Genomic DNA, 13,249 nt, shown 5'->3' with positions numbered 1-13,249 from the left:
TACTAGGCTCCCTCCACCCTGATTTCCCCCAACTCTGCTGGTTAGAGGCTCCCTCCACCATGAATTTGCCCAAACTGGGCTGTTTAGAGGCTCCCTCCACCATGAATTGGTCCAAACTGGGGTGGTTAGAGGCTCCCTCCACCATGAATTGGTCCAAACTGGGGTGGTTAGAGGCTCCCTCCACCATTAATTGGTCCAAACTGGGCTGGTTAGAGGCTCCCTCCACAATTAATTGGTCCAAACTGGGCTAATTAGAGGCTCCCTCCACCATGAATTGGTCCAAACTGGGTTTTTTAGAGGCTCCCTCCACCATTAATTGGTCCAAACTGGGCTGGTTAGAGGCTCCCTCCACAATTAATTGGTCCAAACTGGGCTAATTAGAGGCTCCCTCCACCATGAATTGGTCCAAACTGGGTTTTTTAGAGGCTCCCTCCACCATGAATTTGCCCAAACTGGGCTGTTTAGAGGCTCCCTCCACCATGAATTGGTCCAAACTGGGCTGGTTAGAGGCTCCCTCCACCATGAATTTCCCAAAACTTGGCTGTTTAGAGGCTCCCTCCACCATTAATTGGTCCAAACTGGGCTGGTTAGAGGCTCCCTCCACCATTAATTGGTCCAAACTGGGCTGGTTAGAGGCTCCCTCCACCATTAATTGGTCCAAACTGGGCTGGTTAGAGGCTCCCTCCACCATGAATTTCCCAAAACTTGGCTGTTTAGAGGCTCCCTCCACCATTAATTGGTCCAAACTGGGCTGGTTAGAGGCTCCCTCCACCATGAATTTGCCCAAACTGGGCTGTTTAGAGGCTCCCTCCACCATGAATTGGTCCAAACTGGGCTGGTTAGAGGCTCCCTCCACCATGAATTTCCCAAAACTTGGCTGTTTAGAGGCTCCCTCCACCATTAATTGGTCCAAACTGGGCTGGTTAGAGGCTCCCTCCACCATGAATTTGCCCAAACTGGGCTGTTTAGAGGCTCCCTCCACCATGAATTGGTCCAAACTGGGCTGGTTAGAGGCTCCCTCCACCATGAATTTGCCCAAACTGGGGTGGTTAGAGGCTCCCTCCACCATTAATTGGTCCAAACTGGGCTGGTTAGAGGCTCCCTCCACAATTAATTGGTCCAAACTGGGCTAATTAGAGGCTCCCTCCACCATGAATTGGTCCAAACTGGGTTTTTTAGAGGCTCCCTCCACCATGAATTTCCCAAAACTTGGCTGTTTAGAGGCTCCCTCCACCATGAATTGGTCCAAACTGGGCTGGTTAGAGGCTCCCTCCACCATGAATTTCCCAAAACTTGGCTGTTTAGAGGCTCCCTCCACCATTAATTGGTCCAAACTGGGCTGGTTAGAGGCTCCCTCCACCATGAATTTGCCCAAACTGGGCTGTTTAGAGGCTCCCTCCACCATGAATTGGTCCAAACTGGGCTGGTTAGAGGCTCCCTCCACCATGAATTTCCCAAAACTTGGCTGTTTAGAGGCTCCCTCCACCATGAATTGGTCCAAACTGGGCTGGTTAGAGGCTCCCTCCACCATGAATTGGTCCAAACTGGGGTGGTTAGAGGCTCCCTCCACCATTAATTGGTCCAAACTGGGCTGGTTAGAGGCTCCCTCCACCATTAATTGGTCCAAACTGGGCTGGTTAGAGGCTCCCTCCACCATGAATTTGCCCAAACTGGGGTGGTTAGAGGCTCCCTCCACCATTAATTGGTCCAAACTGGGCTGGTTAGAGGCTCCCTCCACAATTAATTGGTCCAAACTGGGCTAATTAGAGGCTCCCTCCACCATGAATTGGTCCAAACTGGGTTTTTTAGAGGCTCCCTCCACCATGAATTTGCCCAAACTGGGCTGTTTAGAGGCTCCCTCCACCATGAATTGGTCCAAACTGGGCTGGTTAGAGGCTCCCTCCACCATGAATTTCCCAAAACTTGGCTGTTTAGAGGCTCCCTCCACCATTAATTGGTCCAAACTGGGCTGGTTAGAGGCTCCCTCCACCATTAATTGGTCCAAACTGGGCTGGTTAGAGGCTCCCTCCACCATTAATTGGTCCAAACTGGGCTGGTTAGAGGCTCCCTCCACCATTAATTGGTCCAAACTGGGCTGTTTAGAGGCTCCCTCCACCATTAATTGGTCCAAACTGGGCTGGTTAGAGGCTCCCTCCACCATGAATTTGCCCAAACTGGGCTGTTTAGAGGCTCCCTCCACCATGAATTGGTCCAAACTGGGCTGGTTAGAGGCTCCCTCCACCATGAATTTCCCAAAACTTGGCTGTTTAGAGGCTCCCTCCACCATTAATTGGTCCAAACTGGGCTGGTTAGAGGCTCCCTCCACCATGAATTGGTCCAAACTGGGGTTTTTAGAGGCTCCCTCCACCATGAATTGGTCCAAACTGGGGTTTTTAGAGTCTCCCTCCACCATGAATTGGTCCAAACTGGGGTTTTTAGAGTCTCCCTCCACCATGAATTGGTCCAAACTGGGGTTTTTAGAGGCTCCCTCCACCATGAATTTGCCCAAACTCTGCTGGTTAGAGGCTCAATCCACCCTGATTTTCAAAACAAATGTTGGTGCCAACCTCAACTTACTACAAGGGCCAAATTCACTGCTGGTGACAAGCTCTCCTCACTGCAAGTGCCAAATACACATGTTTCAAGGTGTTTTCCTACTGTCAGAGAGGTGGTATTGAGTGTGTAAAGTGTGTAGTTGTTAGGCTGTGATGTTGGGGTAATAGAGGGTCTTTGGTGTGTTAGATGCCCCCAGACATGCTTCCCCTGCTGTCCCAGTGTCATTCCAGAGGTGTTGGCATCATTTCCTGGGGTGTCATAGTGGACTTGGTGACCCTCCAGACACGGATTTGGGTTTCCCCCTTAACGAGTATCTGTTCCCCATAGACTATAATGGGGTTCGAAACCCGTTCGAACACACGAACATTGAGCGGCTGTTCGAATCGAATTTCGAACCTCGAACATTTTAGTGTTCGCTCATCTCTAGTTGGGTACCATCGATCTAAAGACAGGCAACTAACAACAAACAGAAGAGCTGCCGAGCTTGGCAAAGAAGAATCCGAGCCATGTTGTCTACAGAGACTGGAGATATAACTGAGCAGATACAACACTGAGCCACAAGGAGCCACAGGCCAAGATGGCCGCACAAACAGCTCTGCAAAAAGCCTGTGGGATATGAAGAAGCGACTACATCCATGGGCTTGGAACAGAGATACCCAAGATGCCCGCCAGTGAAAGTACCTGCAGCTGGAGACGGGTTCTTACTGTCTGTGATCAGCTGGACGCACTCGCTGGGGAAGAAGCCCACCTAATAAGAGATAAAAGTCATCGGGAGGTGTATGCTCAGCCTTGTACAATATATCAGATCTGGTTGCGTGATCAGATTGCACAGATCAGTCTGATGTCTCACCTGGAAGCTGTGTTTTCCTCTCCACCAACTAGTGTCCTCCCGCGGGGGCATGTCAATGACCGACACGATATCTCCAACCTGTCAGCAGAGGAAGATACATAGTCAGAGACCACAGGTATGCGCTACTTGTATACTGGTCATTTCATAGTATCAACGCACTTCTCTCCTTAAAGAGATTTTCTAAGGAGGTCATCAATTGTTTGAAGCCACTTCATAGACCATGGTACGTCTTCATAGACATGTCCACTGGTCACGTTCAAGTGAATGGCGTGGAGTTGCAATACCAGGAACAGCCACTATGCAATATAAGGTGGTGTGCTTGATAAGTAGTGAAGAGGCCGGAGCAGTCACATGAGCGTTGCAGGTTCTTCAGGCTGATTGTCCTGAGTCTTCCCATATGAAACATTCAATCTGTGACACATAACAGCGCTCGGTTTCTTACCTCAAAGGAAAGTTCGTCTGGAGCTTGAGCCGTGTAGCGTTTAATGACATGTGCGGCGGCAATAGCCGGAACGTTGATTGATGCCTCTTCATTCACGAGGAGCCTGTTACCGTGATTATCAATCTACAACATTAACATAACTTGATGTTATGCCTATGGAATTAATGGTAAAATTTATAGCAAACTAAAAATCCTGGAAGTAATGACTGATATAGTAAGGGCGGGTTCACATCTGCGCCCGGTCTCCGGTTTCGCTGCGAAGACCACAAACCGCTCACGGACGTTCAATTTGCAAACCCATTCAAATGAATGGGTTTGAAAAGTGAATCCCGGTTTCTGTTTCCTGTCCAATTTCTCGGGCAGAAGATGGAAACCTGAAAGCAGAGACTGGGGCGCAGAGGTGATCCCGCCCTAAGAGTATCAAGAGTCTAAAAACAGAAAATGGGCTCATAATGGTCCTCTCTGCTGGGTCACACCAGCATAGTCCTCCAAACTGGGACATGAGGGTCTCGCCCCTAGCACATTGGCTCAGGCCCCCATGCACACAGGGCAGTCTAGGCTGGAAAATCCATTCCATACATCAAATAGATTTCCCATTCCGAACCTAGTCGGGAGAGATCAAGGAGTCCAATGCAGCTGGGAGTCTGTGCCTGCAAGATGTCCGATCCCCTGACTACATTCAGACCAGGAAATCCAGAAAATCTGGTTGCATCATGTGCATGGGGCCTCAAAGTTGTCCCATACATGCGAAAATGGGGGGAATCTCCAGCATAGACTGCAAAAATTCCAATGTGGGTCCCTGGACTTACCTCCATCCAGTTGAGGATAGGGCCACAATTGATGTTACTGTCCACAATTCCAGAGAGAGCCTTCAAATATCGAGAAAGTAGTGGAGCCAAGAGCTGAGAACACAGTTGTAGTGGGAAAGGTCATGCATCAAAAAAATTACACAAAAAAAAAAAAATAGTATAGTATAGCCTCATGACATGACAATTCCACATGATACACACCTGGCCCTGAGATGGAAGTTCACGGCGAGGGGGTAGTTCAAGCAACTGAGAGAAACGTCGGTCAAAAATACAGCGGTGAAGGTTGGAGTCCAGGACCTGAAAATCTTCATAGCTCCGTAAAACAGACCAGGTGCGACCCTGAATATGGAGAATAAGGAAGAAATACAAAGTCACAGATATAGAGAGGTAAAGCTAAGATAGCATAAGAGCCAAGGAGAAAAACGTGATGTGTCTACAGTGTGGGACAAGATGAGATGATAGATTTATAAGAAAAGGGAAGGCTGAAGACACAAATGGAAATGGTGCCTTCGACACAAGGGATCAATCTGAGACAGTCGAAGGCTAAAGGTGCGGGCTGAGATTATACAAGTGGAGAACAATATGAGGGGTTAAGGACAAAGATGTAGGTAAAATGGAAGACCTAGAAGACAAAGATTTTGGCAAGATTGTAGACCTAGAAGGCCTACGTGTCAAAGATGGTAGACCGAGGGAACTAAGATGAGGGTGAGATGAGATACATAGAGAAAGAAGAGGAAAGTGCGATGGTAGACCAAGAGGAAAAAGATGTAGGTGAGATGGTAGACCTAGAAGTCAAAAGGAAGATAAGATGGAAGACAGAGATGAAGACGATATGGTAGACCTAGAAGACCAAGCCGAGAGTGAGAATGTAGGCCTATAAGACAATGGTGAAGGCAAGATGGACTTACAATAGAAGAAAAGATAAACGTGGTATGGTAGACCTAGAAACCTAAAGAAGCAAATGAAAGTGAGGCGGTAGACCTAGAGAACCAAGATGAGGGAAAGATAAGAGACCTAGAAGAAGACACGTAAACACTTGAACCGGAGAACAGATATGTAAGATGAGATGGAAGACCTAGAGGTCAAAACGCGGATAAGATGGTAGACCTAAATGACTAAGAAGGTGGACCCAAAGGACAATGAGCTGTATTGAGATGGTGGAGAGAGAACTGAATAGAAAGATTAAGAATTCCGACCTTGCAGAGACATTATAAGAACGTACCCAAGAGCAAACGAGGCACAAACAGATGATGCAGATTAAGGGACAGTGTGCATGGAGTCTTACGGACAAATTAAGATGTTGTGAACATAAATTCACTTGTTTGTGAAGTTCTAAGGAGCCTTCCGAGCCTCTAATTATACCTGATGTCCTATTTTCATATAACAATGTTTTAATTAAGAAAACCACTGAAGTAAATTGAAAGATACAGAAAGTCAGGCCACGGCAATTAATAGGAGAAGCGGAAGATAAGCAGTGGCCTCCGGGGGGAATAAATCTTGGTGGGTCACTGAATCCAGGTTTAATTGGATGTACGGGCACAGTGCAATGCATCATTACAGCTATAAGGGCCGAAACGCGTAGTAATACAAATTATATAGAGGTCGGCTATGTGGGATGATCTCGGAGTATTATTTTTAGGGGGAATCAAATAGTGTCCTTCCTTGTACAGATGGAGAAGACTATATTGGGTGATCCATGCATCGGGGGGGAATATACACATACTATTGTAGTCCATGACCCAATCCTATAGATATGAATTCTAATGAAGTCATTTTCATTATGACTTGCACCCACCTGACACGTGACTTGCACAATGTAAACAGCCTCCGATTCGCTGCCGTTGGAATCCTCCGGACGAGAGTCGGATAGAGAAAGCTGGAAGACACGATGGGGACCAAGCATTACACAGTGGTCATGGTGTAAGGGGACAGACATCTTGATTCCTTGTGAACATTGTGTCTCAGTCTATAAATGTCCTTACATCTACTGCTCTACCAGGGGGATTCACCGACATAGGGTATGGGGTCCCTTACCTGGATAGGGCCATAGTTGACATTCTCATAGTGATAGTGAGCACAGTCCGCCAGCTTTACAAAGGGGCCACGTGTTACCCTAAATATCAAAGAAAACAGGGTTACTGAAGAATCCAGATAGTCTCCACTCTTCTATAACTCAGTGATGCTCATGCGTGAAATGGACTCAATGGATTAAATTTTTGACTATTTCCACCCCCCCCCCCCCACCCCAAATTCTCCGATTTACCTCTTGCTAGGTCTCCCCTTCACACTGGTGGGAGCTGCAGAGGAAATGAGTCGTCCGGAGCCCTCCGTGCCTGAATCCAGTGTGTCCGAACCCCGAGCCTGCAGCGCAAAGCAGATTTATAGATGTGTGCAAAGCAAATGGCCTCCGAGCATTCAAAATTTATGTCAGTAACATCCTAAACCACTTTATACCAGTAACAACCAGCGGCCACATCACTGCAAATCACATCCCGCATGGCTGACGGCAGAGGAGGAAGACACCTAGTGTACACTAACTCTAACCCCAAACAAGTCCAGGGACAGTATTATAGTAGTTATATTCTTGTACATAGGAGCAGTATTATAGTAGTTATATTCTTGTACATAGGAGGTAGTATTATAGTAGTTATATTCTTGTACATAGCGGCAGTATTATAGTAGTTACATTCTTGTACATAGGAGCAGTATTATAGTAGTTATATTCTTGTACATAGGACCAGTATTATAGTAGTTATATTCTTGTACATAGGAGTAGTATTATAGTAGTTATATTCTTGTACATAGGAGCAGTATTATAGTAGTTATATTCTTGTACATAGGAGGTAGTATTATAGTAGTTATATTCTTGTACATAGGAGTAGTATTATAGTAGTTATATTCTTGTACATAAGAGCAGTATTGTAGTAGTTATATTCTAGTACATAGGAGGCAGTATTATAGTAGTTATATTCTTGTACATAGGAGCAGTATTATAGTAGTTATATTCTAGTACATAGGAGCAGTATTATAGTAGTTATATTCTTGTACATAGGAGCAGTATTATAGTAGTTATATTCTAGTACATAGGAGGCAGTATTATAGTAGTTATATTCTTGTACATAGGAGGCAGTATTATAGTAGTTATATTCTAGTACATAGGAGCAGTATTATAGTAGTTATATTCTTGTACATAGGAGCAGTATTATAGTAGTTATATTTTTGTACATAGAAGGTAGTATTATAGTAGTTATATTCTTGTATATAGGAGGTACTATTATAGTAGTTATATTCTTGTACATATAGGGCAATATTATAGTAGTTATATTCTTGTACATAGGAGCAGTATTATAGTAGTTATATTCTTGTACATAGGAGCAGTATTATAGTAGTTATATTCTTGTACATAGGAGCAGTATTATAGTAGTTATATTTTTGTACATAGGAGGTAGTATTATAGTAGTTATATTCTTGTACATAGGAGGTAGTATTATAGTAGTTATATTCTTGTACATAGGAGGTAGTATTATAGTAGTTATATTCTTGTACATAGGAGGTAGTATTATAGTAGTTATATTCTTGTACATAGGAGTAGTATTATAGTAGTTATATTCTTGTACATAGGAGCAGTATTATAGTAGTTATATTCTTGTACATAGGAGTAGTATTATAGTAGTTATATTCTTGTACATAGGAGGTAGTATTATAGTAGTTATATTCTTGTACATAGGAGCAGTATTATAGTAGTTATATTCTTGTACATAGGAGTAGTATTATAGTAGTTATATTCTTGTACATAGGAGTAGTATTATAGTAGTTATATTCTTGTACATAGGAGGTAGTATTATAGTAGTTATATTCTTGTACATAGGAGCAGTATTATAGTAGTTATATTCTTGTACATAGGGGTAGTATTATAGTAGTTATATTCTTGTACATAGGAGGTAGTATTATAGTAGTTATATTCTTGTACATAGGGGTAGTATTATAGTAGTTATATTCTTGTACATAAGGACGGTATATACTGGTTTTGAATAATAAAGATCTTTATTGCTGCGCAAACATATTCTAGTGCACCTTACAAGTCAGTGGATACTTACACAGTATAACATATTAATACACTAATTAATCAGTCACACAATAGTAGGGAGGGCTGTGATCACACAAGTTTATAATCTATCAGGAAACAGATGACACAAAAACTAATAAATGCTCATTTTGTACAATGGTTCAGCCATAGACCAATAAACATAAAGGCACCAGGCAAAGGATACACAGAAGAAAATAACGCTATTTAATGAAAACTATTGAGTGCATGACGTCTTTTATTGATGTGGGAAGATTCCTAGATCTCTAACGAGAATATCTTTGGTGAGAGGATCATTGTGTAAAAGGATATGCCCATCTTGGCATATTTGGCTATATCCATAGCGAGCAGTCTTGCAGACCTTCCATATAAGTGGCCCTTCCTCAATGACTTGTGGCCTCCAATGCTCTCCAGACTTATACGGGTCCCAGAGGTCGGACTCGCATCGATCAGGTATTTATGACATATCCATAAATGCCATATGTCTATAGCCATAAATATCAAGATGGGAATACCCCTTTAAGTTGTATTCTCCGCTGCGGTATCGTTTAGAGCGCACATTAGACAAAAACTATTTTTAAATACACTTTTTGTGCGTTTCTATAGAAACTGAAGACATTGCCGGTTTACAGATCTAATCCCACTTAAGACTGAACAAACTATGAGCAATTACGTTTCAAGCACGCAGCCGCGCTAAAAGCGGGCGACGATTGCCTCAACGCCGTGTGTAGACGGATTATTGTATCAGACGGGTGCGAACTCTACAGGGGGTTGGCAATGACCACCAGGTAGACGCCCGGTAAGACCCGTTATATAATGGAACAGTTGCCCAATCTGTACATTTTAGCAACATTTACATTTCCCTTTTGTTCTCCATCTAGCCCAGACCACCATGACAACTTCTTCACACCATGTCTGTGCACACAATCTTCCCATCATTTCCAACCTCTGTTGGTTACCCCCCATGTTTTGTGCCATAGAATCCCTCCACAACTATTTGTTGCTGCCCAACTAATATTTTTGAATGATAGGGTTAACTCTATGCTTTCTGACAGTGGAAGGCCAAGTACAAGGACATAGCTATAGGCATACCTCCCAACTTTTGAAGAACTGAAAGAGGGACAAAATGTGCTGCAAATTTAGCTCCACCCACGTTTATGTTGACTCCGCCCATTCTCATTCATTTTTCATGTGCCCCTACACAGTATAATCCTCCTACAGTCACCCGTAAATTATATGTCCCCCCTCTATCTCTCCCCCAGTTTCATGTCCCCCTCCATCTCTGTCCCAGATTCATGTCCCCTCCATCTCTTCCCCCAGATTCATGTCCCCCCCATCTCTACCCCAGATTCATGTCCCTCCATCTCTGCCCCAGATTCATGTCCCCCCATCTCTGCCCCCAGATTCATGTCCCCCCATCTCTGCCCCCAGATTCATGTCCCCCATCTCTGCCCCCAGATTCATGTCCCCCTCCATCTCTGTCCCAGATTCATGTCCCCTCCATCTCTTCCCCCAGATTCATGTCCCCCCCATCTCTACCCCAGATTCATGTCCCTCCATCTCTGCCCCCAGATTCATGTCCCCCCATCTCTGCCCCCAGATTCATGTCCCCTCCATCTCTGCCCCCAGATTCATGTCCCCCCATCTCTGCCCCCAGATTCATGTCCCCCCATCTCTGCCCCCAGATTCATGTCCCCCCATCTCTGCCCCAGATTCATGTCCCCCATCTCTGCCCCAGATTCATGTCCCCCATCTCTGCCCCCAGATTCATGTCCCCCATCTCTGCCCCCAGATTCATGTCCCCCCATCTCTGCCCCAGATTCATGTCCCCACATCTCTGCCCCCAGATTCATGTCCCCACATCTCTGCCCCCAGATTCATGTCCCCTCCATCTCTGCCCCAGATTCATGTCCCCCCATCTCTGCCCCCAGATTCATGTCCCCCCATCTCTGCCCCCAGATTCATGTCCCCCCATCTCTGCCCCCAGATTCATGTCCCCACATCTCTGCCTCCAGTGTCATGCCGTCCTCTCCTTCATCTGCCCCCAGTTTCATGTTCCACCTCAATGTCTACACACAGAAGCCACTTATACTCACCTTTTCCTCGCTCCCCCGCCGCTCTCTCCGCAGTCTCGCTAACACAGTTGTAGGTGTGATGTGACGTCATCACATCGCGCCTACACAGCCACTAGCCTGAGTGCAGCGGCAAAGCAAGGAGCTGATCTGTGACAGCTCCTTGCTTTAGTCGCATATGTATTCAACTCAGATCTGGATCCTCCAGATGCAGTTCTGAGTTGAAATCGGGACATAATTCCCTCCAACCGGGACCGCGGGACACGACACCGAAATCGTGAATGTCCCACGGAAATCGGGACGGTTGGGAGGTATGCTATAGGGGGTGCAGCTGTAGCAGTCGCTACCAGGCCCAAAGGTCCCTCTGGCACATAAAATATATCACTATTTTAAATACCACAAGATAGGTAGTAACTCATTTACTGATTTAGCATTACAGCCCATGACCTTCAAGTTACGCCTCTGGCCGGGTATCATAAATCTTCTCAGTCCAGTGCACCAGAGTACAGGGGAAATAATTTGACTATGTACAATCTAAGAGCCATTAGAGGGAATCGGAAAACGTTTATCCAGCCCTAGGGTATTGAGAGTGACGACTGGGCCCCCTTGGCCTCTGGGCCTGGTCACAGCTACAACCACTACAAGCCCGATAGTCACCCCAGTGCCAACCAATCATAAGACAGTTTCCAATATTCAAAAGGCAACTGACAGATAAGAGCCGGAATCTGATTGGTCACTATGGCTTTCTACACCACTTTTATGCTAGTTTTCATAAGAATAGGCTACATGGTGACTTTGGCCATGACCAAAGAACTCCATGTCACCCTGCAACTCCTTCAGTGACTGGAGTCACAATGTGACGCTGAGGGTGGTGCGACTCCGACCAGTCACCGTTTAGTCCTATCCATAATCTCCACCAATGTTTGCTGGCATTGCACCAAGAATAAGGAAACGATCACCTTCCGATTGAATGTTTTCCGTAGCCGCCAGTCAGAGATCAGCTTTCATTGTGGAAACTGCCCTGACGGGATGAAACAAGGGCTCTGATTGGCTGCTATAGGCAGAAAGAACAATCTGGTAGGGGCAACACGTTGGCTCAGTGGTTATCACTGCAGCCTTGTAGCTCTGGTTGCGAACAGCATAGGAGCCATATTTATTTCACCGAGATGGCGATATTACTTAATATGGGTGTGGTTTAATTAACTTATGGCTATTGTTTATACAATGTGGGTGTGGCCAAATATATAACGATTTTGGCCGCACAACTAAAGATCACCCTTTGACTCCTTCACTAATGTTAGTCAATGGAATTGCAGTCGTGGCACCCTAGGGGCGGCGATACAACTTCTAGTTGCAAAAAGATTACACATTGCGGTCACGACCTACTAGGGGTCACAATATGACCCCATTTATTAACATTAGTGAAGGAGTCGCAAGGTGACCTGCCCAAAAGTCGCCATATAGCCCTAGCCTAACGCATCCACCGCAACCAAACAGCGGCAGCGGCCATTTTGTCAACTGCAAGCTTTATTGAAATCAGTCAGTAAAAAACAGAATTTTTGTAGACCAGGCTGTAGGCAACACAGCCAACTTTATCGCTCCGCAACGCTCTGCCCTATACCTCAAGCGAAAGCCGCTACTCACCGAATCTATAGAAGCCGGATGCAATACAGTTCTTATGGCAACCGTAAAATCTTTACAAGAGAATACGTGACATGTAAATGCGGCATTGATCGCCCCCACACCGCGGATTTCTCTCGAAACATGTGAACTTCATTAAGCCGTTAGTGCATTCAGACTTTTTTCACTCCAGTTAACTTCACGTCGGCCCCGGGACGCTGATCCTGCCATTTTCGTAGCCTACTTTTTGAAGCTATTTAAAGCCTGAAGTGCATTAGACGAGGCCGATTTATTTATTTAAAAGAAAAGAAAAAAAAAAGTGGCGCGCTTCATACATAATATATGACAGATGAGAGACAAGGCGGCGTGGAAATTATTCTTGGCAATCCCATAAAACTCCATTTCATGATAAATTAAGCCACTAGGTGGCAGCGCTCCATGAATCCCTATTAACTATTTCTGTTTAACTCTTTCTAATATTTCTCCTGGTCATGGATTTCTCATGACGACATTTTTCTACTCCATTCACTCATAAAGCTAAGGGTATGTCCACACTACTGTTATCAGATGACAGCAAAGGACATGAACGGTGATAAAGTAACGGACACAGACAGAGTCTTATTCACACGACGGTTAAAAGCAGAGGAGTTTTTCCCCTGCATTGCCTCCGTTTTACCTCTGCTACCATTTTTAGACTTCTAAAAACGGATCCATCGATTTCTAAATGGGTCGGACAAAACGGTCAAAGATGGAGCATGTCTATTTTTTTAACGTACCGTTTTTTCTATCCATCAAAAAAGTGGACGTGTCAATACA

At 45.1% G+C, this 13,249-nt stretch overlaps 1 protein-coding gene across 2 annotated transcripts in view; it reads right to left on the bottom strand.

Annotated features, from left to right (window-relative positions):
* ARHGAP33 (Rho GTPase activating protein 33) overlaps positions 1-13,249 on the bottom strand; it is a 63,958-nt gene that overhangs the window by 29,720 nt on the left and 20,989 nt on the right. For both annotated transcript variants that reach the window (XM_075277910.1, XM_075277911.1), the window contains 8 exons: positions 6,921-7,018; positions 6,692-6,770; positions 6,453-6,533; positions 4,859-4,996; positions 4,658-4,750; positions 3,849-3,971; positions 3,407-3,484; positions 3,238-3,304 (listed from right to left, as the gene is read on the bottom strand). In XM_075277910.1, the coding sequence (XP_075134011.1) occupies positions 3,238-3,304; positions 3,407-3,484; positions 3,849-3,971; positions 4,658-4,750; positions 4,859-4,996; positions 6,453-6,533; positions 6,692-6,770; positions 6,921-7,018 (757 nt within the window). The remainder of the gene's footprint in view (positions 1-3,237; positions 3,305-3,406; positions 3,485-3,848; positions 3,972-4,657; positions 4,751-4,858; positions 4,997-6,452; positions 6,534-6,691; positions 6,771-6,920; positions 7,019-13,249) is intronic.

Source organism: Leptodactylus fuscus, chromosome 6, assembly GCF_031893055.1.
Source record: "Leptodactylus fuscus isolate aLepFus1 chromosome 6, aLepFus1.hap2, whole genome shotgun sequence".
NCBI lineage: Eukaryota > Metazoa > Chordata > Amphibia > Anura > Leptodactylidae > Leptodactylus > Leptodactylus fuscus.
This window is presented reverse-complemented; position numbering and strand designations above follow the sequence as displayed.